This window comes from Staurois parvus, unplaced genomic scaffold (assembly GCF_062004578.1).
Source record: "Staurois parvus isolate SC_StPar_1 unplaced genomic scaffold, SC_StPar_1.0 ptg000136l, whole genome shotgun sequence".
NCBI classification, from domain to species: domain Eukaryota; kingdom Metazoa; phylum Chordata; class Amphibia; order Anura; family Ranidae; genus Staurois; species Staurois parvus.
In genome coordinates, this window is record NW_028317932.1 from 1,484,901 (window position 1) to 1,503,841 (window position 18,941).

Here is an 18,941-nt window from a genome sequence, read left to right on the forward strand (position 1 = left end):
CCGGCAATGTGCAGAAGAAATGAATGAATTGCGCACTCACCGGAAGCACAATTTAAATGTGCGTTTGTGTCTCATACACCAAAGATCACTCCGACTGTGGATGAAAGGAAACTCCAAAAGATGGTTCTATGATGAAAGATGACCCATCTGGGGATTCCTACTGGCATACAGGTTCCAAACAGGATCAGCTGGATATATCTCTGAGCTTTGGAGTAATCGCCTGGTGGTCCTGAGGAATTAAATGCTCGATGTGGAGCAAAAAAGGAATGTCCATAGTGTAGTATTTATGTTAAATTATGAAAAAAATTTATTGTATGTTAAAAAACACCACACTTAACATAAAATGAGAATAAAATCAATCCTTGTGCACTAAGGATATCATGAATGACACACTGACCAGCTGGTATAGAAGAGTGGCCGCCGGACCTCCTTTGATCCGGCGGTTTAGCGTCACGGCTAACAAGGGCTACTCCTTGACGCGCGTTTCGTATCACACGTACATCATCAGAAGGAATAAGAGCCATAGCTGCCGGACGCCACAAAAGCCATATATATAGAGTGTATTGTGTGCCTGTAATAAAATTAATTAGGTGCCATTTTGCCAAAGTCCCGCATAATGCGCATGTGCGGGCGTCTGGGCGCCATTTTATAGTGGTCTAAATGATATGTGCATCCACCGCATATCTAACTGCGGTGGAACATATTCCACGCACATGAATAAACTAATGGGGAGGGGCTCACCCCTCTCTCCCATATGTCGCAGTACCAGGCTTCTCCAGGTACCCCCAAGGAGAAGTAGAAAAGGCGCCAATCGATGCGGATCGGCGCCATATTCCCGGGGGCTGACTGTATGAATGCGCATGCGCGAATGAGCACGACAGATCGACACCATTTTACCATGGGTCGATGCAGCAGTGCGCATGCGCGAACGAAACCGCCATATCCCCGTAGTCTCACAAAATGGAACTAGAAGAAGCGCCGATCAGTACGGATCGGCGCCATATTCCCAGGGGCTGGCTGTATAAATGCGCATGTGCGAATGAGCACAAAAGACCGACACCATTTTACCGTGGGTCGGTACAGCAGTGCGCATGCGCGGACGGAACCGCCATATTCCCGTGGTCTCACAGACTGAATACACACTCACTGTATCTGCACAAATGCAGGGACAGTAAATGAACAGTTAGGGATATGCTTAAAAACTATACAATGTCTCATTTACCTAGAAGAGGCTATGATATAAAAATTAGATACATCATACTTAATTGGTGTCACATGTGGTATCTTATGTGCCCATTCATAACATATATTTAACTTTTGAGTAATCTATGGTGATCAAAAAATCACTGTAGTGAAACTAAAAATTATATACAATGCTTAAAACCATTATACATAAACAGTATTACTGTATACAAACATGTATAAATTTATACACATATTAGCCATTGGGAATCATATAGGCTAAAACATGGGGGCTATAATGAATATACATAACCATACAGTGTATGTCCTCATTAAACCCACTTCAATACAGTAAGTTACCTAAAATTAAAACAAATCTTTAAAAGTTGCAGTGACCAATATCAGAAAAAATATATATGAATAAAATTTCTAATTTTTAATTTTTAAATGGGCCATATTAGGAACCTTATGAATCATAATCAACACATAAACAGATTGTTATGGTAACTAAGGTAGTATTATTCATATTCATGTAATGTAGTGGTTCTCCTGAAAATCCACAATATAATCAGAATTATACAGAAGGCCATATGAACAGTTGAAGACATAGACATCAACTGTTATCTATATAGCAATTTATGTCTACCTCTACGTTATGGCCAAGAGGGGATAAAGTTCTCATCTCATATATCCACCTCGTTTCCATTTGAGAGACTTGTCTGAGCTTATTTGTGCCTCGCCAATGACTATGAACTACATCGATCCCTGAGAATTTCAAAAAAGTAGGGTCCCGGTTATGGTGGTAACGGAAATGTCTAGAAAGAGGATGTTCTTTCCGGCCCTTTTTGATACAATTAACGTGCTCTCTAAACCTGTCTCTGAGCCTTCTGATGGTTCGACCAATGTATTGCCGTTTACATGGGCACTCTAAAAGATATACCGCATAACGGCTATGACAGGTGATCAATGTAGAGATGTCATATGTTTTCTGAGTTACAGTGGAAGTAAAAAATTCTATTTTCTTCTTGCGTGTACCATCTAACTTACATATAACACACTTGTTACATGGGTAAAAGCCCGTCATATTGCCAAAAAACGTAATTTTAGGGGGAGGGTCTACTACATTTGGTGAGATTTTATCCCGTAAAGTAGGGGCCTTTCTGAAAACTATTTCAGGCTTATCAGGTAATACTCCAGCTAGGATTGGGTCAGCCTTAAGAATGTCCCAGTTTTTCTTAATAATCTTACCGACTTGTTTGTATTGAATAGAAAAGGATGTAATAAAGGGACAAAATTTGCCATTCTTACGTGAGGTAGAGGTGGTTAACATCATATCTCTATTCATATTCGCCACTCGGGCCATCTCTTCATCTAATACTGTAGCATTATACCCTTTCTCAATAAACCTTTCCTTTAGGACAGTGGCCTTTTGATGATAGGTATCAATGTCTGTACATATTCTCCTTATCCTCATGAACTGGCCTTTAGGAATATTGGCCAGCCACGAGGGGTGGTGGCAGCTGTCTGTCGGGATGTAACTATTCCTGTCTGTGTTCTTGAAGAAGGCTTCTGATGTTATAGAGCCTCCATTGTTAATTAGTGTTACATCTAAAAAGTCGATCTTAATGGTACTATAATTAAAGGTAAGTTGAATGTTGAGATTGTTATTATTTAAAGTCCCGAAAAAATTGATAAGTGCCTGTTCATCCCCCTGCCAGAGGAGGAGGATATCATCAATATACCTCCTATAGAATAAAAGCTCTGGCCAATCACGAGAATATATTATATCTTCCTCCCACCTGGCCATAAACAAATTGGCCAGGCTGGGAGCAAACTTTGCTCCCATTGCTACGCCTCTTTTTTGTAGGTAGAATCTGTTATTAAACCAAAAGTAATTGGTATGCATGGCAAAATCCAATAATTCCAAAATGTATGACTTCAATTTCTTGGAGATGTTAGTAGTGGTATTGAGATAGTACTCAACTGCTGATCTACCATCTCTGTGATTGATGTTACTGTACAAAGAGGCTATGTCAGCAGTTACCAAGAAAGTCATACATTTAGGATTCCATGTGAGATTTTTAGTTTCATTTAGAACCTGCTTGGTGTCTTTCAAATAAGAGGGGGTAGCTGTCACTAAGGGCTGTAAATGGTAATCTATAAATTGACCAATCCTAGAACACAAAGATCCGATTCCACTGATAATCGGTCTTCCCGGTGGATGCACTGGGTCCTTGTGCACTTTAGGAAGACAATATGTAATCGGGAGTCTAGGGGCCTTTGGGCACAGAAAGTTCTTTTCTTTTGAATTAATGATATTGTTCTCAAAACCTTTATTTATCAGTTGTTTCAAAGACCTCTTGTAAGTAACAAGTGGATCTTTGGGTAATAGTTGATAGGTTTCTTTGTCATCCAATATTCTTTGGACTTCTTTTATATAATCTACCTTATTTAGCAGAACTACCCCTCCGCCCTTGTCAGCGGGCCTTATGACTAGATCCTTATTTTCAAGTAGAGATTTTATTTTAGAGATTTTAATCCTATACCACTACTAACATCTCCAAGAAATTGAAGTCATACATTTTGGAATTATTGGATTTTGCCATGCATACCAATTACTTTTGGTTTAATAACAGATTCTACCTACAAAAAAGAGGCGTAGCAATGGGAGCAAAGTTTGCTCCCAGCCTGGCCAATTTGTTTATGGCCAGGTGGGAGGAAGATATAATATATTCTCGTGATTGGCCAGAGCTTTTATTCTATAGGAGGTATATTGATGATATCCTCCTCCTCTGGCAGGGGGATGAACAGGCACTTATCAATTTTTTCGGGACTTTAAATAATAACAATCTCAACATTCAACTTACCTTTAATTATAGTACCATTAAGATCGACTTTTTAGATGTAACACTAATTAACAATGGAGGCTCTATAACATCAGAAGCCTTCTTCAAGAACACAGACAGGAATAGTTACATCCCGACAGACAGCTGCCACCACCCCTCGTGGCTGGCCAATATTCCTAAAGGCCAGTTCATGAGGATAAGGAGAATATGTACAGACATTGATACCTATCATCAAAAGGCCACTGTCCTAAAGGAAAGGTTTATTGAGAAAGGGTATAATGCTACAGTATTAGATGAAGAGATGGCCCGAGTGGCGAATATGAATAGAGATATGATGTTAACCACCTCTACCTCACGTAAGAATGGCAAATTTTGTCCCTTTATTACATCCTTTTCTATTCAATACAAACAAGTCGGTAAGATTATTAAGAAAAACTGGGACATTCTTAAGGCTGACCCAATCCTAGCTGGAGTATTACCTGATAAGCCTGAAATAGTTTTCAGAAAGGCCCCTACTTTACGGGATAAAATCTCACCAAATGTAGTAGACCCTCCCCCTAAAATTACGTTTTTTGGCAATATGACGGGCTTTTACCCATGTAACAAGTGTGTTATATGTAAGTTAGATGGTACACGCAAGAAGAAAATAGAATTTTTTACTTCCACTGTAACTCAGAAAACATATGACATCTCTACATTGATCACCTGTCATAGCCGTTATGCGGTATATCTTTTAGAGTGCCCATGTAAACGGCAATACATTGGTCGAACCATCAGAAGGCTCAGAGACAGGTTTAGAGAGCACGTTAATTGTATCAAAAAGGGCCGGAAAGAACATCCTCTTTCTAGACATTTCCGTTACCACCATAACCGGGACCCTACTTTTTTGAAATTCTCAGGGATCGATGTAGTTCATAGTCATTGGCGAGGCACAAATAAGCTCAGACAAGTCTCTCAAATGGAAACGAGGTGGATATATGAGATGAGAACTTTATCCCCTCTTGGCCATAACGTAGAGGTAGACATAAATTGCTATATAGATAACAGTTGATGTCTATGTCTTCAACTGTTCATATGGCCTTCTGTATAATTCTGATTATATTGTGGATTTTCAGGAGAACCACTACATTACATGAATATGAATAATACTACCTTAGTTACCATAACAATCTGTTTATGTGTTGATTATGATTCATAAGGTTCCTAATATGGCCCATTTAAAAATTAAAAATTAGAAATTTTATTCATATATATTTTTTCTGATATTGGTCACTGCAACTTTTAAAGATTTGTTTTAATTTTAGGTAACTTACTGTATTGAAGTGGGTTTAATGAGGACATACACTGTATGGTTATGTATATTCATTATAGCCCCCATGTTTTAGCCTATATGATTCCCAATGGCTAATATGTGTATAAATTTATACATGTTTGTATACAGTAATACTGTTTATGTATAATGGTTTTAAGCATTGTATATAATTTTTAGTTTCACTACAGTGATTTTTTGATCACCATAGATTACTCAAAAGTTAAATATATGTTATGAATGGGCACATAAGATACCACATGTGACACCAATTAAGTATGATGTATCTAATTTTTATATCATAGCCTCTTCTAGGTAAATGAGACATTGTATAGTTTTTAAGCATATCCCTAACTGTTCATTTACTGTCCCTGCATTTGTGCAGATACAGTGAGTGTGTATTCAGTCTGTGAGACCACGGGAATATGGCGGTTCCGTCCGCGCATGCGCACTGCTGTACCGACCCACGGTAAAATGGTGTCGGTCTTTTGTGCTCATTCGCACATGCGCATTTATACAGCCAGCCCCTGGGAATATGGCGCCGATCCGTACTGATCGGCGCTTCTTCTAGTTCCATTTTGTGAGACTACGGGGATATGGCGGTTTCGTTCGCGCATGCGCACTGCTGCATCGACCCATGGTAAAATGGTGTCGATCTGTCGTGCTCATTCGCGCATGCGCATTCATACAGTCAGCCCCCGGGAATATGGCGCCGATCCGCATCGATTGGCGCCTTTTCTACTTCTCCTTGGGGGTACCTGGGGAAGCCTGGTACTGCGACATATGGGAGAGAGGGGTGAGCCCCTCCCCATTAGTTTATTCATGTGCGTGGAATATGTTCCACCGCAGTTAGATATGCGGTGGATGCACATATCATTTAGACCACTATAAAATGGCGCCCAGACGCCCGCACATGCGCATTATGCGGGACTTTGGCAAAATGGCACCTAATTAATTTTATTACAGGCACACAATACACTCTATATATATGGCTTTTGTGGCGTCCGGCAGCTATGGCTCTTATTCCTTCTGATGATGTACGTGTGATACGAAACGCGCGTCAAGGAGTAGCCCTTGTTAGCCGTGACGCTAAACCGCCGGATCAAAGGAGGTCCGGCGGCCACTCTTCTATACCAGCTGGTCAGTGTGTCATTCATGATATCCTTAGTGCACAAGGATTGATTTTATTCTCATTTTATGTTAAGTGTGGTGTTTTTTAACATACAATAAATTTTTTTCATAATTTAACATAAATACTACACTATGGACATTCCTTTTTTGCTCCACATCGAGCATTTAATTCCTCAGGACCACCAGGCGATTACTCCAAAGCTCAGAGATATATCCAGCTGATCCTGTTTGGAACCTGTATGCCAGTAGGAATCCCCAGATGGGTCATCTTTCATCATAGAACCATCTTTTGGAGTTTCCTTTCATCCACAGTCGGAGTGATCTTTGGTGTATGAGACACAAACGCACATTTAAATTGTGCTTCCGGTGAGTGCGCAATTCATTCATTTCTTCTGCACATTGCCGGACTACATGCATTACAAAGATCTCATCGGGATACACTCATCTGTGTTTCTTTGATGATTGGACTATATTGTGCATTTATATTGTGCGTTTTGTATTGTGAAGTGAAAATTGTTGGAGTTCATGTCATTCCTTCTCCTCCTCCTGTTTCCAACTTATTGGAGGATCACATATAGTGTGTTTGGTCACATATAATGCATATGGTCCACATCTGCTGATATTTAAGTAAGGGATATTGTACCATCTCCAATACTGGTACAGTCATATAACATCAAGCGCTGCACTATTTATCTTATATTGCAAAAAATGGCCTGGTCAGGAAACAGGATAAATCCTCTGGAGGGCAAGTGGTTAAGTGCCATGCCAAACAAACAATCTTGACTGTGGTAACACCTTACCAGCATTAAATGAAATTTAGCAGTTTCGTGTTTTGTTAATTTAATATTTTCTACTCTTTTATTTATTTGGGTGTGGGGGGCACAAGTAGTTCATCTTGCCTAGGGCAAAGTAGTCTAGCACCTGCCCTGCTTCCATCACAGAAACATTGGCCACTCAGTGACACATATGTAAGACTTGTGGGTGTTAGAACCCACCCTTTTGCTGCTGCACATATGTGTTACGCGAGCTGCAACAGGTTAAACATTATAACACATTTGTTTAGTAACGCATTATACCTTAGACCCTATTCACGTTTGCAATGCAGGTGAAGGAAATCAGAATTAAGTTACAGTGCTCAGCATAAATGAATACACCCCAACAGATTTGTCAGAAGTTTTCTATGGGACACTATATTAAAAATAATCCCACAAATTTCAGTCCATTGATTGCAAACAAGATTTGTTAATTTTCACACACAAAAAAGCATTTTTCCTAACAAATTCATTCAAGACCATGTTGCAAAAATATAAATATAAATAAACAGCGCAAATTTAGATGATTAATCAATATAATAAATAATAAAAAATAAAAAAGGTGCATAAATTAATCGTGTTTGTCCTTAATCTTAAACAAAAACACCCAAAAGTCCATGTGCTGAAAACATAATTAAATTATTGAAATAAAAGTGCAAACTTCTTTTCTTCAAAAAATACTTTCACCTTCCACCCGTGCACAAACCAACATCGAATACACTCACCAGAACTTGGTGAGTAAAAGACCTTTAAGGAATTTTTAGGGATCCTAAACCCTCTTTGGTGCCACGCTAGGGAAAATCTTCACCCTCCGAATAGACTCCACCATCCAACCAAAAGAAAAAAACTCACATAGCATAATATTGTCACACAATAGTAACTTTTTCCAAATGGAGATTAAGGCCACTCACATGTTAAACACTTGCTAAAGGCATGTTTATTATGTATAATAGGCTTCAGTTCCAGCAGATATACAAACTTTTCCTTCCAGGACTCTCACATCCACAATGGAACAAGGACAGGACTCCTCTTAGACCAAACAGTGAACCAAGATGGCCGCTGGAACGCACCGCTCAGCGTGCGTTCCACTCACCGGAAATGACGTCAGGCGCATGGAGTGTGGACCGGAAATGCGTCAACGCGTTTCGCCCCTCCCATAGGGCGTTATCTTGGAAAAGTTTGTATATCTGCTGGAACTGAAGCCTATTATACATAATAAACATGCCTTTAGCAAGTGTTTAACATGTGAGTGGCCTTAATCTCCATTTGGAAAAAGTTACTATTGTGTGACAATATTATGCTATGTGAGTTTTTTCTTTTGGTTGGATGGTGGAGTCTATTCGGAGGGTGAAGATTTTCCCTAGCGTGGCACCAAAGAGGGTTTAGGATCCCTAAAAATTCCTTAAAGGTCTTTTACTCACCAAGTTCTGGTGAGTGTATTCGATGTTGGTTTGTGCACGGGTGGAAGGTGAAAGTATTTTTTGAAGAAAAGAAGTTTGCACTTTTATTTCAATAATTTAATTATGTTTTCAGCACATGGACTTTTGGGTGTTTTTGTTTAAGATTAAGGACAAACACGATTAATTTATGCACCTTTTTTATTTTTTATTATTTATTATATTGATTAATCATCTAAATTTGCGCTGTTTATTTATATTTATATTGTTTGTGTTTTCACGATTGGCACAGCAGCATTTTTAGAGTGTTATTTGGAAAGTTTTGGCGCAGGATTAAGTTTTCTTGTATAAACATGTTGCAAAAATGAATACACCCCAATGAATGTCTTAGAAGTAAAGCTAAATTTTAGACAACAAAATCCTAATTAACAAGAATTCAACTCAAGTGAGTCTAATTATTCATTAAACAGGCGTCCAGCAGACAGTTGATTATAAAAGGATATTACTTAACAAAGAAAACCCCTTCCCATTTCATGCCTTCAGCAGTGGCACCACATGGAAGAGAAAGGCCACAAGGCCTGAGAAAGAAAATAATTTCTTTACACAAGAAAGGTGAAGGCTACAAGAAGATCGGCAAAGCTTTACTTATCAGTCAGAATACTGTAGCAAACGTGATACAAAAATTACAAAGCTGGAACTGCAACCATCTCACAGATGTCCAGGCCATCAAGGAACATTAACACCTTGACAGGAGCATCTTCTGATGAGTAGGGTTGAAGAAAATCACCATGCAAGTTCACTGCAGTTAGCAAAAGAAGTAGAAAGCCAAACTGGGGTGATTGCTTCCCGTGACACAATACGACATACACTGCAGAAGAATGGCATGCATGGGTGTCCATGAAGGAAGCCTTTCCTAAAGCCCATGCACAAAAAAGCCCATCTATAATTTGCCAGGGCCTATGCTGAAAAAGAAGACGACTACTGGGACTCTGTACTCTTGAGTGATGAGACCAAGATAAATGTTTTTGGAACTGATGGCTTCAAAACTGTATGGTATCGCAAAGGCGAGGTGTACAAAGAAAAATGCATGGTGCCTACAGTGAATCATGATGGTGGCAGTGTCCTTCTGTGGGGCTGCATGAGTGCTGCTGGTGACCGGGAGCTGCATTTCATTGATAGTATCATGAATTCACAGATGTACTGTTCTATATTGAAAGAGAGGATTTTACCATCATTACGTGCCCTTGGTCATTGTGCACTTTTCCAACATGACAATGATCCAAAACACACATCTAAGGCCACTGTTCCATTTCTGAAGAAGAACAGGGTGAAAGTGATGCAGTGGCCAAATATGTCTCCTGATGTGGACCCAATCAAACATGTATGGGGAATTCTGAAGAAACAAGTTGAGCATCACTCTCCATGCAGCATCCAGGCTCTAAAAGAGGTCGTTCTTGAAGAATGGAAAAAGATAGATGTTGCAATATGTTACCAACTTGTTCATTCCATGCCTAGAAGACTTTAGGTACTGTCCTTACAAATCATAGAGGTCATACAAAATACTAGATGGATTAGTTTGTGTTGGGGGGTGTATTAATTTTTGTATCACCTAATTTGAGTAAAACTGAAGATTTTGTAATCTACGATTATTAACCTTACTTTCATGTTGACAGGATTAAATGGATTATAACTGAATCCATTTTGTATACACTAATACAAGATGCTAGTTTAACATACATATATATGAGATTTGTGCACACTAACAAAACTGTCTATGCCAGCTTCATGTAGAAATAAGTGTTTTTGCAAACTTTACAAAAAAGCAGATAAGGTTTACTCTCATTTCTGAAAAGTTGTAACCACAGCTTGGGCGTTGGGTCAGATTACAGCCATGGTCTGGGCATTAGACCAGATATGGTGTGACAGATAAAGCAGAAGAGTGAAAATGCAAACCTCATACAAATAATTGTTGAGTTAAGGTAAAAAAATGTACATGTATTTGATTGGATGGTCTGAGGGTGTGTTTGCCCAAAGGCTACAGTATAAAAATCCTGATGTTATGCCAATAAAACTGAAGTGTTTGCAATCGCAACTGAGGTGACTTGAGTGCATTCACTTTCCGAGATCTCGTAGCTGTGTCCAGGTGTGAACGTTGGTATCTTGAGGGGGCCCCCAAGGAACAGGAAAAAGACCACCTACCTATTTGCACATGTAATGAGCTAAACAAATGTTCTATTAAACTTTTGTCAACATTTTGGAAATTGTTCTTGTGTTTATTGAGATATTGATTATGGTAAAATGTTATAATCCTATACCCACAGAGGAAGGTAAAAAAAACCCAGCAAAGCATGATCCAATTTGCTCCTGCTGGGAAAAAAAATTCCTTCCTGATCCCCTGAGAGGCAATCGGATATTCCCTGGATCAACTTTACCTATAAATGTTACTATCCAGTTATATTCTGTGTATCTAAGAAAGAATCCAGGCCTTTTTTGAAGCAATCCACTCTGCTGGCCAGAACCAACTCTTGAGGGAGTCTATTCCACATTTTCACAGCTCTCACTGTGAAGAAACCTTTCCGTGTTTGGAAATTAAATTTCTTTTCCTCCAGAAGTAAAGAGTGCCCCCTTGTCCTCTGTGATGACCTCAGGGTGAATAGCTCTACACCAAGTTCACTATATGAACCACTGATGTATTTATACATGTTGATCATATCCCCCCCTTAATCTCCTCTTCTCAAGAGAGAATAAATTCAGTTCCTCTAATCTTTCCTCATAGCTGAGCTCCTCCATGCCTCTTATCAGTTTGGTTACCCTTCTCTGTACTTTTTCAAGTTCCCCAATGTTCTTTTTGTGAATTGGTACCCAAAACTGAACTGCATATTCCAGATGAGGTATTACTAATGATTTGTACCGGGGTAATATGATATCTCTCTCTCTGGAGTCTATATCTCTTTTAATACAAGAGAGGATTTTGCTCACTTTAGAAACCACAGCTTGGCATTGCATGCCATTATTAAGCTTGTGATCTACCAGAACTCCCAGATCCTTCTCCACCATTGATTCCCCCAGTTGTACCCCCCCTAGTAAATATGATGCATGCATATTCGTAGCCCCCAAGTGCAGAACCTCACATTTATCAACATTAAACCTCATTTGCCACATAGTTGCCCAATTAACTACTTTCCAACCACAGATAGTCGAATGACGGCTACACTGCAGCCGGCCAGTTCTGGGAGGGCGTCATATGACCTCCTCCCAGAACACGCTCTCCTGCGCGCCCCCAGCGTTCTCCGTGATCGCTGTGTCCTACGGACACAGCTGATCACGTGATGTGGTAAAAGGCCAATCACAGCGGCCTTTTACCACGTGATCAGCCGTGTCCAATGACACGCAGATCACCGGAAATGAAATTGCCGGTTCTCGGCTGCACTTTCCTCACGCTGTCAGAGCGCGAGGAAAGTACTGCCGAGAACCGGCAGTTGTCAGAGCAGGGATTGGCACAGATCATCAGGGCACTGATGCTCAGTGCCCTGATGATCGGTGCCCAGCAGTGCCACCCACCAGTTCCGCCCACCTGTGCCCAGCAGTGGACCCACCTGTGCCAAGCAGTGCCACCCAGCAGTGCCACCTACCTGTGCCCAGAAGTGCAACCTACCTGTGCCCATTTACATAGAGATTTTTCCAAGCCTGTAGACTTTACCTTACACATTAGCCGTGTGTGGGGAACTGTGTCAAACGCTTTTTCAAAATCCAAGTATACCACGTCCACCGCCACCCCTCTGTCCAAGTATATCATGTCTACCGCCACCCCTCTGTCCAAGGTTTTGCTCACCTCCTCATAAAAAGAAATCAGATTTGTTTGACAACTTCTGTCTTTCATGAATCCATGCTGTCTGATGCTTAAAATATTTTTTTTGCATCAAGAACTCATCTTTGTGGTCTTTTATTAAATTCTCCAGTATCTTCCCAACTATAGAAGTTAAACTAACAGGTCTATAATTACTTGGTAAATATTTTGACCCCTTTTTAAATATTGGCACCACATTGGCCTTACGCCAATCCAGTGGTACTATGCCAGTCATTAAAGAGTCCATAAATATGAGAAACAATGGCTTTGAAATGACAGAGCTCAATTCTTTAAGGACCCATGGGTGTATGCCATCTGGTCCAGGTGCTTTATTCACCTTTATACTGTCTAAATATTTTTGGATCATAACAGTTGTGAGCCAATGTGGATCATCTGGAGCTGTGTCAATACCATGCCCATTATGGACAAGATCTCCCCCATGCTCCTTTTTTATACACAGAGCTGAAGAAGTCACCCACTCTAGATTATTTTGTAAAGGGCCTACATGCTCAGACCGGACCTTTTTGCTATTAATATATTTGAAGAATTTTTTGGGGTTGGTCCTGCTATCTTTTGCAATCTGTCATTCGTTTTCATTTTTTGCGGTGGTGTACTCAATTATGCTGAGCACTGTATATGAAAGCTGTTATTTCTGACGTTTTGAAAATTCTACTTGCCTGGCTGTCTTAAACTGGCCATACATAGACCAATCAAATTGGCAGGGATCAGCCAGATTTCGATCCATGGCCACTGCAGATAAACAGAAGTCCATCTACCAATCGATTTATGTTCAACCTCCCTGTCAGATAAAAGCAGCTCAATCAACGCTGCAAGCAATAGGCTGCAGTGCTAATCTGTGTATTCTGACAGTGGGAGAGTCTTCCTGCTGTCAGAATACAAAAGCACAGTTGGGAGGATTTCCCCATCCACCTGGAATGTTTGGATAGGGGAATCAGCTCAGTTTTTTTCATTCAGCCCACTGGCTGAATAGTGAATGGTCAGCTTTACTAACCCAGTGGTTTCATTATTTCTGAATCTGTGTGATGGGACAAGCATGCTGATCAGAAAACTGAGAGTGACTTTGCATATCGGTTTTGGATTAGTGACTCCAAAAGTAATGAGGTGATATCCAGGCAACTGGTATTTTCTGAAGGAGAGGTGGCAGCCCCTATTCTTCCTTACTACAGGTTCCGTTTAAAGGAGAACTAAATAGATTTGCCCTCCTCACCCCCTTCCCAGGCTGTGGCCAAAATGTGTAAGTATTCACAGCATATTTGCACATTATGGCTCACTTACCTCCCAAAGTGCCCGGCTCCAGTAATGCAGTATTTGTGCTCCATTGCTGTCAATGCCAACTTTTCCCAGGTCTGAAGTCTTCAGTTGTCTCTATTGACTGTCCAGGGATGACATACATTCTTGCACACGTATATTATATTGTCCTTAAATCTACAGCATACTGAGTTTGTACAATGAGCTGCGTATGCGCAGTCAGAATAAAAAGAGGACATTTGCTGGCGATACAGTCCTGCAATACAAAGTTGCTGGCAGGCAAGGAAAGAGCATTTGTAGCAGAAGAGACATGCAGAGTCCAGGTTCCATAAAAATCAACCTGCTAGACAAAAAAAAAAGACTTCAGTTCTGCTCTACATTTATATTAAATGGCACACATCTTATCACATGCATGCACAAATTGCATATTTAGGTTACAAATTACATTTTACTATTCAATAAGTATAAAGAGTGGCCTTTCTGTAAGTATGTTGTGAATGGTACTAGTGGCAGACAGCAATAACAGGTCACGGGTCATTCGAAAGGACCATAGGGGTCTATAAGACTCACTGCTCAAGAGCAAGATTGATTTTCGTTGCAGGTTGTAAACACTGCATAATCAGCATTCATATGCTGGTAATTATACCCTCACTGGCCACATGGTCAGCAACAATGCCCAGGTGGCATTTAAACAATGCTAAATTGGTACTAAGTGTGCCAAGAAAATATCCCCCACACCATTACACCACCACCAGCCTGAACCATTGATACAAAGCAGGATGGATCCATGCTTTCGTGTTGCTTATGCCAAATTCTGACCCTAACATCTGAATGTCACAGCTGAAATTGAGACTCTTCAGACCAGGCGATGTTTTTCCAAACTTTTATTGTCCAATTTTGGTGAGCCTGTGCGAATTGTAGCATCCGTTTCCAGTTCTTAGCTGATAGGAGTGGCCCCTGGTGTGGTGCTGCTGTAGCCCATCTGCTTTAAGGTTTGAAGTGTTGTGCGTTCAGAGATATTATTGTGGATACCATGGTTGTAACGATGATTAGTTGAGTTACTGTTGCCTTTCTATCAGCTCAAACCAGTCTGCGCATTCTCCTCTGCCCTCTGACATCAACAAGATATTTTTGTCCACACAACTGCTGCTTACTGGATATTTTCTCTTTTTTGGACCATTCTTTGTAAACCCTAGAGATGGTTATGCGTGAAAATCCCAGTAGATGATCAGTTTTTGAAATACTCAGACTAGCTCATCTGGCACCAACGACCATGCCACGTTCAAAGTCATGTAAATCTCCTTTCTTCCCTATTCCGATGCTCTGTTTGAACTTCAGCAAGTCATCTTCACCATCCCTAGATGCCTAAATACATTGAGTTGCTGCCATGTGATTGACTGTTTAGCAATTTGTGTTTCCAAACAATTGAGCAGGTATACCTAATAAAGTGGCTGGTGAGTATATATCTAGGTGGGGACGGGTAAAACGTTTGATTGGGAGGGAATAGATAGGCAGGATAAGTGTACTATATATGAAAGCACACTTACCCTTTAAAATACCAGTTTGAATCTAGTTTGCTGCCTTAAGAAAGATTTCCCCTTTCTTTTCTTTTTTTCTTATTACACGATTCTTACTTCAGGGTTTATTTGTTTGTTTAATATTATAATAAATAAAACCATTCTTTTTTGCAGAGAATATCTCTGGTCAGCAGTTTTGCAGCATCGTTGTTTATTGGGGATTACGCTCCTATTGATTACAGTGATGGTAAATGGCTTTTCTTTTTAATATAGCCAGAAGTATTTTTTAAATTGGGTCTGGTAAGATTTATAACCACAGGGGATGATATACGTTCAGGAAAACTTGTAGGAAAATTGCTAAAGCAGTAGTTAAGTCCTGAAATAAAAATTTTAAAAAATCCGGTCCCTCTACAAGTGAATGGTATAATATGCAAGTAAAACAAATTCCTCCAGTTGTCCACTGTTACCGCTGCCAGGGCTTCCATCTTCATGCGGTCTTCCTTTTGGATATGCCGGCTGCGGCAGTTTGAATGGCCGAGCCGTGATAACATCATTCTTCACATGTGCACAGGAGTCACGGTCGCAACACAGCGCTCTGGATTGTCAGCATATTCAGTGTGCCCTCGTTATCTCCTAATTGGTGCACATTTATGAGATATTTATTTTACCTACAGGTAAGCTTTATGATAAGCATACCTGTAGGTAAAAGTGACAAAGCGGACTTTACTACTGCTTTAAGACTGTGCTAAATGCAAGAAAAACAAGAACTGTGACTGGCAGGATATGTACATATGTAGGAGGGATGTGTTTGTGTTTCTCTACTGTAATGCTCATACTCTGAAAATTACCTGTTCATAGAATGGACAACTAACAACCTCCTGAATGCCAGGAAGGGACCTTAGACATACACCATACTAGTCATGCACTATGCATGGTTGCATTCATGGGCATGCACATTTCTTCATTCAATTGTTGACAAAAGATCAACTGTTTGGTTGGCTTACTCTTTTTCTTTTGCAGGTTCCGGAATGAATTTATTAGATATTCATGACAAGAGGTGGAATGAGAAGTGTCTTGAAGCTTGTGCACCTGGCCTGATACAGAAGCTAGGCCCAGTCGTTCCATCAAGCACTGTACTGGTGGGTTTACACCTTCTTCCCCAGGCGCAGATTAAAGTATATGTAAACCCTCACATTGTGAAACAACAAATTCAGTTTAAAATAGAAATGAAAGGCAAAACTTTGTGTGTGTGTTTGTATATATATATATATATATATATATATATATACATTATAAATAACTTTTTAACATTTTTAATGTTTGTCCGAATCTACTACTATTTTTCTGGAGTTTCTACTCTTTTTGTCTACTTTTCTCTTTCTCTTTTATTTTCTTGTTGATCCTGGATTTCAGGGTCAAGGTCAGTATTCTGAAGACGCTCATCTCTGGACTTAATATCTTACATATGGTACCAGCTATGCTATATCCACTGAATAATGTTACTTATATCCTTTGTAGATACCCTAGACTAGGGATATTGTTTGTAATGTTGTACCTGTACTGGAGAGGCGATGACACCCCCAGGACCAGATTTCATTCTTTTGTCTAGATGATGCTTATGCTGTGTCTCATTTTGTATGAAGAGTTATTTTATATATAAAAGATAATAAAAATATTGAAAGTAAAAAAATTGAAAAATAAGCTTACTGCCAATTTGCACTTTATGTTCTGTAACTGTGTTTTTTTAGCATTTACACTCAAGTCCCATGGGCTCAGCTCTGACAACCCATGAGACTGATTTGAGTTGTCAGACACTCTGGTGAATTAACTAAGCTTCCTGTGCCTTTATCATGGCACAGGAAACTGTCAGAAGTGGTGTGCACCACATTAACAGATAGACCTGTTGCAGATCTATCTGCCCCACCTGTGCCAGTTTCTATTTCAGAGTGCAAAAGAAACTACCACAGGACTGCCCCTGACTAACATGGAATGTGGCAGTTTTCCATATAGAAAACTACTGCAAATTCCTGCTAAGTGTGACCTTGTTGTACAGGATGCAAGCTGTCAGCGGAGAGCTCATATCCCTCTCTCTGCATGTGCTGTGATTACACTGCATGAGCAGAAGGTTAACCCTCCTTTCTCCTGCTCTGAGCCAAGCAGGGAGGCGGGGATGGCAGAAAGATCAGAGCATGCTGGTCTAGTTGTCATGTTTTTGGTGCTGTATATTGTGCCTGTCGCAGCCACAGAACAGAGAACTAAGTGTGCCCCTGTGTTAATTAGGAGCAGCATCTTCTCCATTTTTAGAAGAGTGGCGCAACTTGTGCTTGCACATCTCAATGTTAATTCTCCCCACTGTGTCAGATAAAAGCATGCCTATTGATAACCTCTGAACATGTGGAACTGAATACAACTTTGTTGGCACTGGGTAAAAAATAATGACCTCTCAGTAATTGCAGTATGAGCATCTCTCCTCCAGTCCCCAGCATCACTGCCTCAAATCTAATCAGTTTGTAAGAGTAACTCTTAAATGACTGACCAACAGACTTAGCAGGCAGATGGCCAAACCTACAGTTATACTGGTTCCCAACTTCTCCCCACCCAACCCCACCCCACAGGTCTACAGAGAGCATAGCTATTGTCCCCTGAACTTCATCTTGGACCACCTACCTCTGGAAGGCAAAAGGGCAGAGAGCTGACATTCTCTCTCTCTGTCAAACCTACAGATGTGCCTGAAGCCATATGGACAGTGGGAGGTTTGCCAGCTTCTTACTCCCTGAGAAACCTTGCGATCTTACTCCTGTACCCTGTATGCCTAAAGGATTGTTTCTTATGTCACTACTCTTAGCCAATAGGAGGGATCAGGATCTTGTCGGAGGGAGGTGCAGCGTTTTGGCTGCCCCCGTAACAAAGTGGCTGTCTTGGATGGTGATGCCACAGTGGCCAAGCAGGCAGCTCAATGAAGTTAAGCCTGTGATTTAATTGGGTTCAGCATTATAGAGCTGCCACTGAGGACAGAGTGGTTAGTATGGACACTCTGGCCTCAATGCCACCGCCACCATGCCTCCATAAGTGGTGCCTCACTTGGCCTCATTGCAGAATGCCTCTGGGTGGGGTGGAAAACAGCTCTTTCACCAAAAGTCTTATCAGAAGTCAAAATATATGCCAAAATATATGTCACAATAACTTTTGCTGCATTTTTCTTTACCTCCAGGGAACGGTTTCTACATATTTCATCCAGCGATTCGGATTTAATTGTGAGTGTCATGTGGTTGCATTCACTGGAGATAATCCAGGTGAGGATATGTCTGAAATGCACCAGTTCATAATACCTAATTACTGTCAGATCTCCAGGGATACAATTCCTTTGCGGATATAAGCAAGTGTGTAAAAATACTATGCCCTACCATCTTTGGAAATATGTAGGGATAAATTATGGTGCCCTTAAATATATTAGCTGACAGTTTCAGATAAAATTACACAGGTGGAGAATATCTATCATCCAGAAGAGACTTGAATATTTAGGTCAAAATTGCAGGTCTGATAACTCCTGAAAAATTTACAAACATACTTGTATCCAGTTTATTTTTTAGAGTCATTGGTTTGTAAAAAATGTAGTTTGGGTACAAGTTAA

General features: G+C 40.3%; 1 protein-coding gene across 1 annotated transcript in view; it reads left to right on the forward strand.

Moving 5' to 3' along the window:
• The window catches only part of XYLB (xylulokinase), a 202,066-nt gene that overhangs the window by 22,891 nt on the left and 160,234 nt on the right, over positions 1-18,941 (forward strand). The window contains exons 8-10 of the mRNA XM_089673122.1: positions 15,485-15,557; positions 16,331-16,449; positions 18,522-18,603. Coding sequence (XP_089529248.1) covers positions 15,485-15,557; positions 16,331-16,449; positions 18,522-18,603 — 274 coding nt within the window. The remainder of the gene's footprint in view (positions 1-15,484; positions 15,558-16,330; positions 16,450-18,521; positions 18,604-18,941) is intronic.